Genomic DNA, 17370 nt, shown 5'->3' on the forward strand with positions numbered 1-17370 from the left:
TAATTGTATCTTATGATTTACCTAAATGTGTTGTCCCTCAGTTTGGTTCTCTGACTCTCTCTTCTATACATCCTACCAGACCAGGAATGATTATCACATTGCAGTGAGTTCTCATTATCTAAAAGAAACATTGCAATGTGTTCTGCAATGCATAATTGCACCAGTTCTAGTACCTGCCAATCGGCAAGCACATTGTCACATGCAGAGCTTACCAGCTTGTCTCGTTGTAAAACCGGCGCCTGACCATGTCTTGCACTGAACAAAAGTTAATAATATTTCTAGGAAGTTGCTTCAAACTTTTGGGCAATAGCCCACTTCAATACTGCTACAGCTTGTATATATGCCTCTTCCCTGACCTCATTCCAAGCGCTTTGGTAGGTCTACTGGCTCAGCTCGCATATCTACTTGTCTCTTCTCGCGCAAAGCTGTGCCATTCTTCACATTATCCCCTGCGCAGCAGAGCCCAGCCAATCTTGGCGAGAGGCAGTAGACATTGGCTGCTTTTTTTTCAAAAGGATTGCACTTTGTGAGAGATGGGGAGGAAGCTAGGTTTTGAGAAGGTCCTCGACTGCTTCTCCCTCGCTCTCTGCACGAACGCCTGCGTCTGCATACATTCGGTGGAAGACGACGAGGAGGAGGCCATCGAGAGGGAGGCGCTGGTGAGCTCTCAGCTGGAAGAGCTTGTGAAGCTCAAGGATCTCGTCGGCGGAGCCAAGACTCTCGCTTTCCATCTAGAGCCAAAGGTGATGAACATGAACTCCTCTCCCCTGTTCTATTAAGGACATGTCTGCAAAACATTCTGTCTGCTGATGCTTTTCTCTCTGTTCCATCTGTTGCGTTTTTTGGTTGGTGCAGACCGTGGAGCTCAGGGTGTCCATGCACTGCTACGGATGCGCCAAGAAAGTTCAGAAGCATATATCCAAGATGGACGGTATGAGACAGCTGATCCTCTGTTCTTTTTTTTTTTTTTTTGGGACGGTGTTCAGATTCTTTTGATAGGCCCTAGTGCTAAAAAGGATGCATTTTGAAGTACTCGTTATCATAAAGTTGCACTTTTCATTTACCAAACGAACAAAACTACTTGAACCGATATATCATTCTGAACTTTATTTGTAGTGCCATGAACTCATGATTCTTCACCCCCAAGAACAACTGAACAAGTAACCCACTTGTTCGTTCTCTTTCTCTCTGTTTTTCTTCGTTGCAATTACTTGAGGACTCTGTGACTCACACAACAATAGCAATGGCACAGCAATAACTTAGGGGCAGGGGACTCGAATTTGTGACAACTAATTTGACAGTCCGCTAGTCTAAAAGGTGATAATACCTGAAATCCTGGAGTTGAATCCTGCCTCGATCTTTTTTACTCAACATCTCTTCAACGTACTTCATGCATATATGCAAGTGTGTACATTTCTTAGGAGTATTAGTCAAGCGAAGCATTCATATTTGTCGAATTTTAGTACTATCTAGGACCTCGAATCAATCACTGAGTCGGTGTTATCTTTTAAAAATCACCGGGTTATGAAATGGCGTACATCTGAGAATTTTATAACGTAGCCTGGTGCTACCACATGGGCATCTTTGGGATGTGAGCAGAGTCTGGGAGAGTCAGAGAGGGCAGTGAGTTGTTCAGAGTTTCAGAAGAATTCGTAGCTGCTGCAAGAAGACGGGCCTGTCAGTGCAAGGAAGAAAAACTCGCCCCGGTGGTTGACCCTTGTACACCTCCAATGATTTCAGTATAAGCAAAGCGAAGAACCCAACCCCAGCGATCTACTCTGGTTCCCTCGTTGTTTCGCTAATGGCGAACAGTGAACACAACCAAGCAGCAATGTGCTCTGCTCCATAAAGCCACTATCATTTCAGAAAACGAAAATGTTTCTGAAGAAAAGTAGTATTGTTACAGGTCACGGAGCTCGAAAATGTGCGATCATCCGCTGCTCATGAGTTGGCTTTCGTGTCGTTTTGGTTGCGGCTTGTGCAGGCACGCAGGCCAAATGCATCCATGCATTATATGCAGGTTTCAGCACATGTTTGCACTGTACACATGTGCATGGCTGCCTTCCTGCCTGTGCTTGCCTACCCTTTCTGGAAAGAAGTTTAGGTGTCGCCACCCCAGTCGGTACCCAAGATTTTGGTAGTAAAACTTTACTTCACTCTACAAAAAAGATGGTTTGTTGCCACCGTCTGTCGGCTCATTGCCGGATCAAGCGAAAAATGGAAGGGATTTGTCAGTTTCAACTTTCAAGTTAGTCTGAATGAACTCTGCATTACATGCATCTGAACATGTATCTTTCTGTGTGTGGTGTGCAGGTGTTACGTCGTTTGAGGTAGATCTAGAGAGTAAGAAGGTGGTGGTGATAGGGGATATCACGCCGTATGAGGTGCTGGCGAGCGTCTCCAAGGTGATGAAGTTTGCAGAGCTGTGGGTGGCCCCCAACTCCCAAGGTTGCTAGCTAAGCTAGTAGTAGAATGATAGATCGGCGGGGATAATACATATATGTGAGATCTCGTCGCGTCAAGTATTCAAGTGTATGGTACGCCATGGGGTCGTGCCTTCTCGTCCGTCTCGGTCTTGAACGCATCGCGTGCACATATACAGAAGCACCGTCAGGATTGATCAGGAAATGTAACTAGGGAAGAAGCGCCATTTTCAGTGCATGTGTTTTCCCTGCATCGGTCGGTTAAATTGGTCCTCAACTACTCATCCATCACAATCTTGCCCGTCGCTGCTGCATTGGACGATCGACCATCTCCGGTTGGATCATGTACACTTGCCGAGTCGTTCGACGCCAGGACCGGCAGTGGCCTCGATTCGTGGTGGCTTTACCCGGATAAACAGGCTGCGTTGGCGTTGGCCGCGCGCGCGCGCGCGGGGACGGGGGCGGGGGCGGAAGCGGAAGCCAACCGATGGCTCCCGCTTCGCGTTGCGTAACCGGCGCGGCGCTCCGTCCCGCGCTTGGGCCAATGCCCACTCGTTCGCGGGCGCGAGTGAGGACAAGTTGTTGTGTCGCGTGTAGCAAAGGTGCGTCACGCGGTTGTGGTGTCTGGCAATGGGCCGGCGAGTGCTGGAGGGGCCAGGGCCGAGACGCTCACGGGCTACGTATATGGACCGTCTGCAACACATAGCATGGACATAGCAATAAGTGTACTATTCGTTCCTCATCTTTCTGTCGAGTTTTAAATAGTACCACTAAACCTCAATATTGGAAATCCTGAACCCCCACTCCCCCCACCACCACCACCAATTCGCAAAGCCAGGTTTCGCTGATGTGGTATCTTAGTTTGTGGGGCTCGCAAGTAAAGTGACCACCTCACCTTCTTCCTATGCTTCTTCTCGTCTCCTCCATGCCAACTTGCTCAATACTATCGGTGTCGACGACAAGCTATACGCCAAATACCCTTGATGAAGATTGCGGTCAGTGTCGATGTTGTCTCTGGTGGCGGGTGATGGGTTCACAAAGTGGAGCAGCATGTGCTCCTCAAGGTGCTCGCCTGTAGGCTGTCGCCAGGCGCCATCTCCTTCTTATTGAAGTTGTAACGCATCGTCGGGAAGGGCCCAAACAACGCTATTGAGTTGGAGATCGAGGACGGGAGACGGATCTTGGGTGGGCGCAGGTACAATTATTGCTTTCGATGCAGCGAGCCCTCCCACCCACACCACCTGCGATGCCGTCATGTTTGTCATTGCATATTTGTCTATCCTCTGTCGAATTCACGGGTGTCCTTCACTGATTGTGATAGGACTTGGGCAAGCCTCCCTTCGCACAAGCAATTGACCGAGCTTGAGCTCACGTAGGGCTTGCTGGCTGCCGCCGCCACTGGATCCCTTCGCGTACTGAAGGGCGGACGAGCTCAAGCTCCCAGGGGCTCGTCGGCACCGCCACCACTGCTTCTCTTCCCACAGGCAAACTCACAATGCACTGTCTCCCTTGCCTCCCTCCTCTTTCCCGTGTTGCCACAAACCACTGGAGCCCCTCTTTGCCGACCTCCTACTGCCATTGTTGCCTTCGTGATCATCTCGCCGACCACCCCGCTCATCTCCTCACCAATGAGCTCCTAGGAAGAGATGGGAGAGGTGGATGTGTACTTACATATGGGCCCCAAATTTTTTATTTGTTCTCATTAGGATGCCACGTCAGCGAAACTGGTCATCCATCCTATCATAGGATCTAATTTAATCCAATTTTGTAAGTTGGGGAGAAGGGGTGGTAAAATTTCTGGTATTATGGTTTAGAATTTAAACTCCACGGGAAGACGAGGGACAAAGGCGGACTTGTTCCCATGCACATATGTGCTTACCTTGTGCCTTGTCCGAGCTGTTGGTGGCTTCGTGTGCGTTTAGAACTTTCGGCCCATCTCCATCTATAAAATGAAACAACACTATTTTTATCTCTCGAGAGGATATCCTCTCGTTGTTTGCATGTCATCTAAATAGTTATCAAAAAATTTAAAAAAATTAACAACATAGATTAATACGAAATATATCACTCCACAAACATGCAAGACCAAATTCAACTTCTATAAGTTACAACAAAAATAACAAATTAAACTGAAAATAGTTATCTCACATTCGCAACTATATTTGTTATTTTTGTTACAACTTGTAGAAGTTGAATTTAAACTTGCATGTTTGTGGAGTGATATATTTCATATTAATCTATGTTGCCAATTTTTTTCATATTTTTATGACTATTTAGGTGACGTGCACGAAAGAGATGATTTCACTTTCCCGATACTACTAACCTTGACCACTACATTTTACTATCCACGTATAAACTCGGGAAAAAAATAATGTGCAAAATACGTACTTTTCTTGACAAACTTAGCGACAAAATTTACCTAGCTGCTGTGCCTTCTCCCGTTCTATGGATGTACCGACACTCGAGCGAACTACTTGTGGCATATGTAATCCAAAAATTTGCAGAGGCTGGGATTTTTATTCCATTATCTTAAAAAATGTAATCCAACAGGGCCCACTCGTCGGTGTCCCGTGTCCGCCACGCTCTCGCCATCTGCCTGTACCACTAATCTTCAAGCGAGCAAAGGCAAACCAAATCCACACAACCAGCGGCCCAGAGACGGCCACTCCCTCCCACCGCTCCTCCGCGCCACGCTTCCTCGCCGCGCGCGCGCCCGCCATCTCCTCGCCTCGCCGTCGAAGGCCCGCAATGCGGAACCTCCGCGCCGCCGCGCCTGCCTCCTTCCTCGCGCCGCCCGCGCCCCCTCTCCTCCTCCCCCCGTCGACTCCAACCCCGCGAGGTGAGCGCACACGGCGGTTGGATGGTTGCCTTGTCTCGCGTTCAGCTTCTACTCCGTGCTCATGCTCTGACGCGCCCGAGCAGGGGCTCTCACCGGCGAGCTAACTCCACGGATTTCATGGTTCTTGCAGGCGCCTTCTCGGCGAAGGCTTCTCCTGCCGCGGCGGCCGCCCAGGCGCATGGCTGGTGCCCCTCGCCGCGGCGCGTGGGCCGGCTCCGGCGGCGCGCGGGAGCCGCTTCGTCGAGCGGTAACCTTCGTCAGTCGGAACTCCTCTCAGCAAACTGCGAAATTTGTTTTACGTTTGTGTGTGCTTTCCATTTGATTTTCGAACTGGTGTGTGTGGCAGTGGCGTCGGTGGAGGACGCCAAGAAGGACGTGCTCGTGGCGCTCTCCCAAATCATCGATCCCGACTTCGGGACGGACATCGTCTCGTGCGGGTTCGTCAAGGACCTGGAGATTAGCGAGGCCTTGGAAGAGGTTAAGTTGAAGGACACTTGCTGATGAAGCCTGGATGCACTGCTCGAACATTTGGCTTACTTTGGTCTCCATTTGGCTCTGCTTTTTCAGGTCTCGTTTCGTCTGGAGCTGACGACTCCTGCCTGCCCGATCAAGGACATGGTGAGTACAGTTCCTGTGTTGACGTGTTCAGTTATCTCCGTGGAACTATTCACTCTTTATCTTCAGTTGTCTCAAACAAAATAGCAGTAACTATATTGGTTTTGAGATAATAGTATCGGTTAAGCTTATCATTGGCATCTGATGAGATAGATGTATAAATGTGAACTGATTGGTTTATACTCCTATCTGTTTGTAAAAATGCTGTCCTATCCTGGGTTGGAAAAACAATTTGCGGCAAAATTGCATGAAGACTTGTTTTGCTTTGTAGTTTGAAGAGAAGGCAAATGAGGTTGTTGCAGCACTTCCTTGGGTCAAGAAGGTCAATGTTACAATGTCTGCGCAACCTGCACGACCAGCATACGCAGGGGAGCTTCCAGAAGGATTGCAGAAGATTTCGAATATCATAGCAGTTTCAAGCTGCAAGGCAAGACCTCAGGATAATAATAAATCAGTCCTTTTTAGTAGTAAGTAACTAAAAAACATTTTTTCCCAGGGAGGAGTTGGAAAGTCTACAGTTGCTGTAAATCTTGCATATACATTAGCTGGTATGGGGGCCAGGGTTGGAATATTTGATGCTGATGTCTTCGGTCCGAGCTTACCAACTATGGTTTCTCCTGAAAACCGGCTGCTAGTGATGGTAAGCTGATTGAATAATTGTGTTAACAAAAAATTAGTGGTTGCACTAATAATGGTAAACAGATTTACCTTTAGAACCCAGAAAGCAGAAGTATTCTTCCAACCGAGTATTTGGGCGTCAAGATGGTGTCTTTTGGCTTTGCTGGACAAGGAAGAGCTATAATGCGTGGTCCAATGGTTTCGGGAGTGATTAATCAGTTGCTGACCACTACTGATTGGTATGCAAAAGAGATACTTGACATCTTTATGAAGGCATCTGATGAACATAATAAAGCAGCCCATTTTTACCAGCTTAGCCTTTCGTAGATTCCCAATAATATTATTGGGTTCCGTTGAAAAAACTTGACTTTTTTTCTTCTTTTCATAAAGGGGCGAACTCGACTACCTTGTCATTGACATGCCTCCAGGAACAGGAGATATACACTTAACACTCTGTCAGGTGGTACCTCTAGCCTGAGTATTGTACAAATCACACGTGGTAACATCAACCATGCTTGTAGGCACTGTGAAATTTAACATGTCTGAAACATCAGGTAGCCCCATTGACTGCAGCTGTCATTGTTACCACCCCTCAGAAGCTTGCTTTCATCGATGTTGCAAAGGGAGTTAGAATGTTTTCCAAGCTGAAGGTGTGTAATCTTCATATCACTGTTCATTTTAATTGTAATCTACCGTGCTTACTATTCGTGCATCAATTTGTTTCTGCTTCATCTTCATCTTCTTTGTGAAGGTTCCGTGCGTTGCAGTTGTTGAGAACATGTGCTACTTCGATGCTGATGGAAAACGATTTTACCCATTTGGGCAAGGTTCTGGAGCTCAGGCAAGAAAAGTTTTGATGCACATTTAGCACATTCTCTTGAATATTTTTTGAATTGCGTCAGCATTGCAATTATTTCAGGTTGTGCAGCAGTTTGGAATACCTCACCTCTTCGATTTGCCGATACGGCCAACTGTAAGCTCAATCCCACCTATCTTGTACAAGGATAAAAGTGAGTGCAATGATCACAGTTTGGTATAATTTACAGCTTTCAGCGTCTGGAGATACTGGAATTCCTGAAGTAGTGGCTGATCCACAAGGGGATGTTGCTAAGACGTTTCAGAATCTTGGAGTTTGTGTTGTTCAGCAGTGTGCTAAAATCAGACAACAGGGTAAGTTAGCAGTTCACAAATTACAACCTAGAATATGTAAAAGTAGTTCATACAATTTATTTTCTTGGTGAATTCGAACTAACCAAAATTTAAACAAAACGAAGAAAGAAGTATACCAATAAATACTGCCAGCTTTCTTATTCCCAAAAAAAATAAATACTGCCAGCTTTTGTTCAAAAAATGTATTACAGCAAAACAGATATGTTTCTTTTTTTACCAAGTTTTTCTCCTGTAATGATGTGTTAATCTTTTTCATTTTGCCAGTTTCAACAGCAGTTTCCTATGATAGATCAATTAGAGCAATCCGAGTGAAAGTACCAGATTCAGATGAAGAGTTCTTGTTGCATCCAGCAACAGTCAGAAGGAATGACCGATCTGCTCAAAGTGTGGTGGGTATACCTTTTCGCCGTTTAATGTGTATTATTCTAACACTGGCATCGACTTCAAATGGCGTGTACAGTGCTTATAATTTTCAGAAACTAAATCATGTAGTCTGTATTTTCAGAAACCAATATTTTCACAGTTGCCCTTGTTTTGCACAAACTAAGTAGTTCTTGTCTGCAGGACGAATGGACAGGTGAGCAGAAAGTACAATATGGTGATATACCAGAAGACATTGAACCTGAAGAGATCCGTCCTATGGGAAACTACGCAGTTTCTATAACTTGGCCTGATGGTTTTTCTCAGGTAATGTAATACAAAATAAAGATTATTTCATGTACAGTAGACTTCCGAAATTCATGTAGATGGATTAAATGGAGATGAAATGAACATGAATCTGATTCTCTGCAGATAGCACCTTATGATCAATTGGAAATGCTTGAGAGGCTTGTGGATGTTCCTCGTGCAACAACAGCAGCAGTCTCTTCATGATAGAGTAGAGATAATGTTCAGTCAGAAGGGGCAAGAAAACAAACTTTTGATACAATCGACTTTCAGAGTTTCTAGGATTACAGGGAAAAGAAGTGTGATTACTGTAACAGTGTACAATGAGCAATATTTATTGGAATAGAAGGCATTGTTTTTTCTTACTTTTGGTCCATTTGAAATGCTCTGAAGTCTGAAAAGGGGGATTCAAGATGTGTTTCCACCATCCATATTCCACATATCGACCAAAAGGACATGTAAGAGTCTTCTGAGTTACAATTTGCTAATGAACTTTATTGAATTATCTCTATTAGTAATTTCCGAAGTCATTTCAAGCTATATCATTTTGCTCTTATCCAGACAGTTTATTAGGAAACAAATAACTTGTAGGTAAAACTTTAATATACATGTCTTTAGCGATTCAAAGACAAATAATATAAAATAAACCATGAAAAAGAAAACCATAAAATCGAATTTAAAATTAAGTTTTAAAATTCAAAGTTTGGCTAATAAGCATAAGCGAAACAACAGGGTTGTTCTATCATTTGCCAGGTAGCTACACAAAATTCTGGAAGATCCACACTTCATTCTAGTTATCGACCACATTAGATTCTTCCACGACGAGTTAGAAAAAAAAAAAACTTGGAAGCACTTTTGCTTACCAGTTCTGGTTTTGTCAACCGGGCCCGTCATACAAAAATTTTGAAGTTGCATAACTCAGAGAACCAATCGACACGTTTAGACTTTTCAGATGTCATCACTAGCCTTAAGCAATATCACCTCACCTCTCAGCTATGTTTTTGTCAGCAAAAATATCATAAAGAACCAGTCCAAAGTTTGTATCCAATTAGGAATCCAAAAAAAAAGATGTCTTCATTAATTGCAATCTTCTAAGAGTGAGTAAAATGGGATTTATATAAATGAGTTGTACAAGTTGTGCTTATGTGAAGGAGAGAAAAGAGAAGAGACAAGAGACAAGAAAAGTTATAGATTTATAGTTGGCTGCAACACAAGCTCTAATAACTATGTAAGAGATGGATGGATTAGGTATTAATGATGCGGTTTATATGTACAAATAATTATTGCATGAGTGTATTATTAGGTTGGCTATAGATAATGTTTCATTTTTTAGAGTTAGTAGTTGGCTACATTATTAAACTTGCTCTAATTGCTCCTCCAGAAAGGATGTGAAGAGGAAGTAATGCTATGCAAATCTGCACGGCACATGATATGTTCTTTATAAATTTAAGCCACTTGTGCTCCGACCAACTGTACAAAACCGGAGACTTCATGCTCATAAGTTTTTTCTTGAAAAAAATAAGTGATAAAGTCTTCTGGTTTCCTGCTCTTCCGATACAACCCTTTCTTAACTTCTGCAGCCTGAGTCAGCGCCAACAAAAAATTGCCCAAATCATGCAACTGGAGCTTCCATTTGATCTGATGCAGTTCGTTGCCCGCACAATCTTTTAAACTATTGTTTTCATCGCTTTTTAAAAAAAGTTAGATTCCTTTCTTGACTTGATCTTGAAACTTAAGTCGTCTGGTTGGCTAATAAACGCTCTTGCTATGAGGAATTCATTTCAGAGTCAGAAGTGCAATGAAGATGAGGATGATCCTCAGCAGGAGATGATATGCAAAGAGTAGTTTTTATCTCCGGGTAATGTTCTTGCTGCTTTTCTTTAGTTTCTCCTCTGATTCTTGTAATGTGAAATTGTGAATACGCGATTGATGTATCACGGATTTATGGATCACATTGTCAACTATTTGGTTCACTGTCGATCCTGAGCTCTAGAGAATATGATTAGACAAAAGTTCTCTTCCTGCTGCACACAAAGGTTCTGTACAGAATGTGGATACATCCATGCAGCAGGATACTGCAGAGTGGAGCTGTTAAGTTAAGAGGAAAGTGGGAATCTTGGTCATATAATCAAGTAGAGCGGTTTAATCTGTAAATTTCTGTCCTATGACACTGAGACTAACATGCAAATTTCTTCCCTTTGTTGTGCAGAGCAACCGAGCAAGAAAAAGATGGGCAAAATGCCGTCACAGAAGGACATCTTTGAGGTGTCAGGACCTACGTACTTGACATATGTGAATTGGTAGTTTGCTGATTCCCTCTTTTCCATTGTTCCTTTTTTTTTTACTTTTTAAAAAAAACTTTCCAGTTTTTGGTTGCAGATTGCTCTGTTTCCTTGAAGAATTTGCATTGTCTAGTACCGTGCTTAGATTTCTAACTTTTTTTTTGAAACCCCGAGATTTCTAACTTGCAGTGCTGAAAGCAACTAAGCATAAAAAAGATCGTATATTTTGTGAAAGAAAACAAGCAGGAACCTGCATTGGGAACCATTGATCTGATCACCTTTGAGTTCTGATGGTTTTCCTCCGGCCAGGAATTGCCCGCACCACCAGCGATCCGTCATGGCGAGCCTCGTCCAGGGCGTGTACGTCATGGAGCGCGACCGGCAGTGGAACCGGCACGGCCACGACGCCCGCGCGCCGGCGTGGTGGAGGTTCTTCCACTTCGAGGTACGAGAGGTGCTCGTGGACGCCGCCGACTCCTCCATCTTCGGCGCCGTCTACGCGTTCCAGCCGCCGTGGCACCTCCTCGACCCCGCCGCCGCCGCCGCTGCCAGCGCGCCGCACTACGTCGTCGCGTTCCGCGGCACCATCACCAAGAAGGCCTCGGCGTCCCGGGACCTGGCGCTCGACCTCCAGCTCGTCCGCAACGGCCTCGACCGCACCTCCCGCTTCCACGCCGCCATGCGGACCGTCCACGCCGTCGTGGCCGCGGCGGGGCATCAGCATCACCACCGCGTCTGGCTGGCCGGCCACTCCCTGGGCTCCGCCATCTCGACGCTCGCCGCCAAGTCCATGGCCAGGGCGGGCGTCGCCCTCCCCACGTTCCTCTTCAACGCGCCGTTCCCGTCGGCGCCGGTGGAGAGGATCGGCGACAGGCGGGTGAGGCAGGGCGTCCGCATCGCCAACAGCTTCGTCACCGCCGCCGCGGCCACCCTCCTGCACCATGGCAGCGGCGGCGGAGGCTACGACGCCTTCGCGGCGCTGGCGCGGTGGGTGCCCAACGTGTTCGTCAACCCGGGGGACCCGATCAGCGCCGAGTACGTGGGGTACTTCGACCACCGGAAGAAGATGGAGGACATCGGCGCGGGCGCCGTGGGGAGGGTGGCGACGAGGAACTCGGTGAAGGACCTGCTGCTGGGCATCGGCACGGCGGGTGGATGCGAGCCGCTGCACCTGTTCCCGTCCGCCGTCCTGACGGTGAACCGCGGCGCGTCGCCGGACTTCAAGGCGGCGCACGGGATCCACCAGTGGTGGAGGCCGGACCTGGCGCTGGAATGCGCCGCCCATTACTACTAATAAAGCTTGAAATTCGATCTGCACAATGCGGGGAAAAGATGCTTCGATCAGGGATTCATTCGTCATTTCGATAACTCATCAATCCGTGTTTAAAAAAAAAAGAAGTTGTAGAGACAATGTGCTCTTGTTTCGTTAATTTTCAGATCGATCAACTAAATGAAGCTCGATCAGGTGCTCGAGGCGTGGCCATAGCCGCTAGGGAGGCGCATGGCATGGGGGCCTCCTCGACTCCTCGTGGCCGCAGCTTCTCCAACTCCATAGATGATAGATCGTGTCAATTGTCAAAGTGCCAAATCAGCAAGGGAATTTGCTAAAAGAAAAAAATTGTGCAAGTTTTTTTGGGTAAAAAATAACATGAACTCTTATGGGGGAGGATTCTAAACCTGGAGAGGATGCCCCCTTGTCTATAGCGTGTGGCCTTTAGTGTTTACCAAACCATTTAGGATGAGGTTACCGTTAGTCCATGGTTTGACGGTTACCGTAAAAACCGTGCGGTTACCGTGAAGTATAGCGTGGCTTCAAAAACGTGCAGTATAGCGTGGCTTCAAAAACTGAAAAGATTATTGTACGTGATAACCGTGATAATAGCACCATAACCACGTAGTGTTGTAATGCCTAGTAGTCTAACATTTAACACGACGGAAGGGAAAAGATCCCAAAATATTTTTAGACCATTACAAATGTACCAAAATACATCGGAATCACACATTTAAGTACGAGCTGAAACAACATTTGATAACTGTAGTAGAATTACACGTGCTTCAGGCTAACTCAAGAAGTGTATTAAGTTGAATCAAGACGTGCAACCTTTTGGCGCGAAACCGATCCGTTCCTTCTCCACGTCAAACACGACCCGGAATCCTTGCTGCTGCACGTTACCGATCACGCTGAGCCCGTCGTCCGCCGCCTCGAACCCCAGGCAGCGGCGGTACGACGCCGCCCGCCGCCTCCCGCCGTCCACGGGGAGGAAGTAGTTCTCCGGTGGCAGCGCCATGTCCGCGCCGCCGGCGAAGTGCAGCACGATCAGCGGCGCGCTCGCCGCCGGCCTCCCGCGGAGGTCGTAGCACGCGTCGAACACCGAGTGCTCGCCCGCCAGCCTCCGCATCCCGGCCGCGCGCGCACGCGCGTCGAAGGCGTCGCGCAGCGCCGCGTACGCGTCCCTGGCGAACCGGGATATGGCCGTGCCGGAGTCCACGACGACGCCGCCCCGCCCCGTCGCCGTGTCCAGCGCGAGGCTGGCGTTCGAGAACCCGGTGACCCTCTCGCCGCCGACGCTGAACCCGGCCATGTCCACGTAGTACAGGCTCGGGCGCCGCGGGTTCGACAGCAGGGCGGTGAACGCCGTGGACGGCGGCTCCGGCGTGCGGCCGAACACGAGGTACGAGCTGCGCGTTGAGCGCGACGTCCGGTCGCCGAGGCAGTACTCGAAGACGCTGCCGTACGCCGGCGCCACCTGCGTCGAGATGGATATCTTGCCGCGGCCGACGCCGAGCAGCCCGGCCGCCGAGTCGAACAGCCCCTCGTTGTCGCGGCCGCACCCGAGCGTGACGTTGTTAACGTACGTGTCGTTGGCGAACGCGAGCTTGTCGGTGGCGAGGTCGCCGGTGCTGGAGGAGCCGTCGCCGTAGGCTACCATGTACCTGCAGCCTCCTCCGGCGGCGCCGCCGCTGTCGCAGCCGGGGAACCGGAGCGCGCGGCACTGCGGTGACGAGCAGGGGACCCGGCGGTACGTGCTCGAGCGGCGCGGGTCGAACACCTGGCCCCTCTGGGCGTAGCAGCGGCGGCAGGGGCTGCACTGGAGCCAGACGAGGTCGCTGCCGGTGTCGATGACGAGCATCGCCTTGGTGGACGGTGTGCCGACGCCGACGAGCGCGAAGTACTCGCCGCTCTCGAAGGGGATCCCGGAGAAGACGGGTGAGTGGAGGCGGCCGGTCGCGTCGACAAGGGACGCGTAGCGCGCGGCGTCGGCGGCGAGGCGTTGGCGGAGGAGGCTGCCACGCTTGGCGCCGGGCGGTGGCGGGAAGAGCGCGTCGCGGTGGAAGACCGGGACGTGGAGTGTTCTTGGAGGCTGGCATGCGTTGGCGACGGGGAGAAGGACGACGAGGAAGAGGAGCAACGTTTTGAGCGGCGCCATTGAGGAGGGCGAGGTGGTGATCAAGGTGGTAAACGGATGGAGCAATGCGATGGCAGTGTTAATGAAATATGGAGTTTTTGAGAGTGAAGGCCATTGAAATACTCAATCAATTGAATAGATTGCCCGTTGAGGTCCGGATTCTGGCCAGCAGCAGTTTCATGAATTAAATTAGCAGTATTAATGTGCAAATCAATTGCAAGTGATCACACACACCAGGACACTAACATGTCTAAACTCCAAACAGAGTATAATAAATAAACCATATGTTATATAGATATAATAAATAAACCAATTAGTTTGTCATGGCTGTTTCACATGTATGCTGTTTGGTGGCATAACAAGAATAACAAAACTTGTATCGTGCCGAAGAGAAAAACTACTACTATCTCCTTGAATTATAGGAATCTAAGATCAGACTAGACATATTCTACTAAGTAGCAAATTAACACAATATCTTACTGATGATGTATGACTAGTGTGTGGTCGTTCTTGCTAGAAGTAAGAGGTTAGACATGGTAGCCTGTGAAAGTAAATCCTCTACCAACGACTTCACCACCAGCAAACCATGCTATCAACTCAATACCAAACAATGTTGCAACGCCAATATCCTCGGCCTTTAGATTTAGATTCTTCCTGTTTTTCCACAAGAGCTTTGCGCCATCAACCTCTTTCCAGAACGACTCGTAACGGCCAGGGATGCTGCAAGATCGAAACATCAACTTGTTAGTATCTCATCGGTGTACGATGGCTGATAAACCATGAAAAAACATAAACAAAGTAAACAAAAATAATTTGTAAGTAGAATTTTTTTTATATTTGTGTTCTTAACGATTTAAAAATCAATAGTGAAAATAAAATACGATGAAAAATACCTCAAAAATCGATTAAATTACGTTTCAAAATTTAAATTTTAGTTGCGGCTAATAAGCCAACAAACAAATTTAGTAAGTGGTGATATTTAACTTTTCCAAAGAAATACATTATGTTCAACTTTTTTTTTGTTGTGGTTGAGTTCATCTTCGGCCGACAGCGTAACACTTCCATCATCTAAAGAAGTTTATTATTGTACAAAAAAAGTAAGCTCACATAAAACCGATGTTTTCAAAGAAGAAATAAACGAAGTCCTTGCACAAGCCCCATACCGAACTAGAAAAGATTGCGCAGAGAGATTGAAACCATCAGCTACCTTTCCTAAACATGATCGAATACAGAGTTCCTTCTCAACAAGTAAGGCATGAATACAAACTCGTATGTAAATTAAGAAAATAGCATTCAACATCTATGATTTACTCTCTCCGACCCTCAGAAAGTTTATTACTCCCTCCGTATTTTAATGTATGACGCCGTTGACTTTTTAATCAACGTTTGACCATTCGTCTTATTCAAAATTTTTATGCAAATATAAAAATACTTATGCCATGCTTAAATAACATTTGATGATAAATCAAATCATAATAAAATAAATTATAATTACATAATTTTTTTGAATAAGACGAAATGTCAAACGTTTGTTAAAAAGTCAACGGCATTATACATTAAAATACGGAGGGAGTATTAGCAGTCAAATATTTAGTAGATGTGAAAAGACGAATATGACATCCATCTTCTCCCTAGGCTAGCTTGTACATTCGACTATACTTTTGGCATGTCCAACCTCTCTAACGCCGAGTTTAGTTCCAAACTTTTTTTTTCAAACTTCCAACTTTTCCATCACATCAAAATTTTTCTACATACATAAACTTCCAACTTTTCCGTCACATCGTTTCAATTTCAACCAAACTTTCAATTTTAGCGTGAACTAAACATACCCTAATTAATAACGTTTGCACCTGAAGATTGGAGATGCATTGGCAATCTACAACTAAAAATATATATAAAAAAAGGACTGAAGAACCCCACATCTAAAAATAATAAGCTCTTCATGAGCAAATACTTCAGTGTTAGGACGGAGGGAGAAAAACATGGTGGTGGTCTTGGCGCGACAATAATTCTCATAATAATGAATTGAGATTCTCTTTTCACAATCCTTCAAAAAGCATAGGGCCGGTATCATAAAACAGTACAAACCTTTTGTATCTTTCTGTAAAACCACTCAATATTAAAGTTTAATCAAATGTCTTCAGACTTAAGATTAAAACTACTCTAATATTTGTTATCAAATTTTTAGTGTCAAGAACCGTAAAACCAATCTACTTTTCAATTATAAATCCTTAGTAGTAGGTTTCGGTTGTAACTATACAATCTGTAATCGCACCAATTAATTAATTAATATGTTCATCTACCAAAAAAAAGTTCAGTTGGCATCAAAGAAGCTAATCAACGTACGTCAATGGAGCGCAAAAGAAAAAAAAGATCGATCGAGCTAACCAAAATCAATCAAAATCAATGCTGATCGATCTATCACTCTATAGGGATTAGGGAGGGGACCTGGCGAGGCGGGTGTAGAAGAGCTGCTTGGAGAGCTCCTGGCACGTCTGGATGGTGGGCGGGTCGATGACGTAGCGCTTGTTCCGCTCCATGAGCTCCTCGTGGAACGCGCGCCCGTGCTTGGCCGCGCTCCTCGTCGCCTCGCACGCCCTCGACTGCAGCTGCCTGCTCCCCTCCACCACCGCCTTGTTGTACGCGCACCCCTGCCTCGCCGCCACCCTCGCCGCCTCCCGCGCCGCCGACCCCAGCGTCGCCAGCTTCGACCCCAGCGCCGCCATGGCCGCCGGATTCATCTCGCTCGAACAATCCTGCTACTACCACCATGCACGAAGCCGGATCATTATTAGATCGCAATTATAATTAGAGATTATAAATAACAAAAACACCGGCGGTACAGAGATTCGAAGCTATCACTGGTTATTATTACCTTCTTTCGCTTTGATCACCGGGAATCCGGGATTGGAGGAAGGAGGCGACGTACGAGATGGCAGAAGAGGACGGTTTAATTTGCGTCTTTGCGGCAATGTGGCGGCTATGGCAGAGGGGGTGTGTGTTCTTGTAGCGGCGCTCTTGGCTTGGAGGAGAGGTTAGGGCCCGCTTTGCCAAGGGAACTCCATTAAGCCTACGATAACAAAACGGGATGTATCTCTTTTTGAGAGTTGTCAATAATAATCTCTTTTACAGTACCCCTGCCATAGCACGATTCCCACTTCCAAGTTCTAACACGAAGAACTTCGGTGACCACCTGAAGAGTCCCTTGGTGTCACGTGCATTCTCTGCCGATCCCTCTCCGGTCTCCACCGATCGATGAGCGAGGCTGCGGCGGTGGAAGCTCGAGCACAAGGTTACTCCATAGGATGCAAATGCTTTATGACTGGCCTGACGATGCATGGGTCTTCAAC

At 46.8% G+C, this 17370-nt stretch overlaps 5 protein-coding genes across 6 annotated transcripts; 3 read left to right on the forward strand and 2 right to left on the reverse strand.

The window, feature by feature from the left end:
* The first annotated feature begins 368 nt into the window (after positions 1 to 368).
* LOC4324699 (protein SODIUM POTASSIUM ROOT DEFECTIVE 2) lies at positions 369 to 2676 on the forward strand. The gene is made up of 3 exons (XM_015766846.3): positions 369 to 743; positions 856 to 931; positions 2314 to 2676. Exons 1-3 carry the CDS (start codon positions 534 to 536, stop codon positions 2454 to 2456), a joined length of 429 nt encoding a protein of 142 aa, XP_015622332.1. The 5' UTR covers positions 369 to 533; the 3' UTR covers positions 2457 to 2676.
* A 2371-nt stretch (positions 2677 to 5047) lies between these two features.
* On the forward strand, positions 5048 to 8871 carry LOC4324700 (fe-S cluster assembly factor HCF101, chloroplastic). Of its 2 annotated transcripts, none has more exons than NM_001428153.1 (15): positions 5048 to 5262; positions 5393 to 5509; positions 5609 to 5739; positions 5830 to 5880; positions 6149 to 6304; positions 6374 to 6517; positions 6592 to 6734; positions 6886 to 6955; positions 7050 to 7145; positions 7247 to 7336; positions 7415 to 7468; positions 7542 to 7665; positions 7930 to 8054; positions 8230 to 8352; positions 8458 to 8861. In NM_001428153.1, the coding sequence occupies exons 1-15, from the start codon at positions 5172 to 5174 to the stop codon at positions 8536 to 8538; spliced, it is 1596 nt and encodes a 531-aa protein (NP_001415082.1). In that variant the 5' UTR covers positions 5048 to 5171; the 3' UTR covers positions 8539 to 8861. The 2 variants fall into 2 exon arrangements, with proteins under 2 accessions (NP_001415082.1, XP_015648200.1); XM_015792714.3 differs by having other exon boundaries at positions 5056 to 5262; positions 5393 to 5518; positions 8458 to 8871.
* Positions 8872 to 10048: 1177 nt separating this feature from the next.
* LOC107276726 (GDSL esterase/lipase At4g10955) lies at positions 10049 to 12064 on the forward strand. The gene is made up of 3 exons (XM_015792725.3): positions 10049 to 10189; positions 10541 to 10631; positions 10923 to 12064. The coding sequence occupies exons 2-3, from the start codon at positions 10561 to 10563 to the stop codon at positions 11905 to 11907; spliced, it is 1056 nt and encodes a 351-aa protein (XP_015648211.1). The 5' UTR covers positions 10049 to 10189; positions 10541 to 10560; the 3' UTR covers positions 11908 to 12064.
* A 556-nt stretch (positions 12065 to 12620) lies between these two features.
* Positions 12621 to 14098, reverse strand: LOC107275337 (aspartyl protease family protein 2). The gene has a single exon (XM_015783639.3). The coding sequence runs from the start codon at positions 14039 to 14041 to the stop codon at positions 12701 to 12703; it is 1341 nt and encodes a 446-aa protein (XP_015639125.1). The 5' UTR covers positions 14042 to 14098; the 3' UTR covers positions 12621 to 12700.
* A 191-nt stretch (positions 14099 to 14289) lies between these two features.
* LOC107276756 (uncharacterized) lies at positions 14290 to 16776 on the reverse strand. Its single transcript, XM_026020558.2, has 2 exons — positions 16469 to 16776; positions 14290 to 14740 (listed from the first exon to the last, which is right to left on the reverse strand). The coding sequence occupies exons 1-2, from the start codon at positions 16759 to 16761 to the stop codon at positions 14548 to 14550; spliced, it is 486 nt and encodes a 161-aa protein (XP_025876343.1). The 5' UTR covers positions 16762 to 16776; the 3' UTR covers positions 14290 to 14547.
* Positions 16777 to 17370: the final 594 nt, after the last annotated feature.

Source organism: Oryza sativa, chromosome 1 (genome assembly GCF_034140825.1).
Source record: "Oryza sativa Japonica Group chromosome 1, ASM3414082v1".
In the NCBI taxonomy this organism is placed as follows: Eukaryota; Viridiplantae; Streptophyta; class Magnoliopsida; order Poales; family Poaceae; genus Oryza; species Oryza sativa.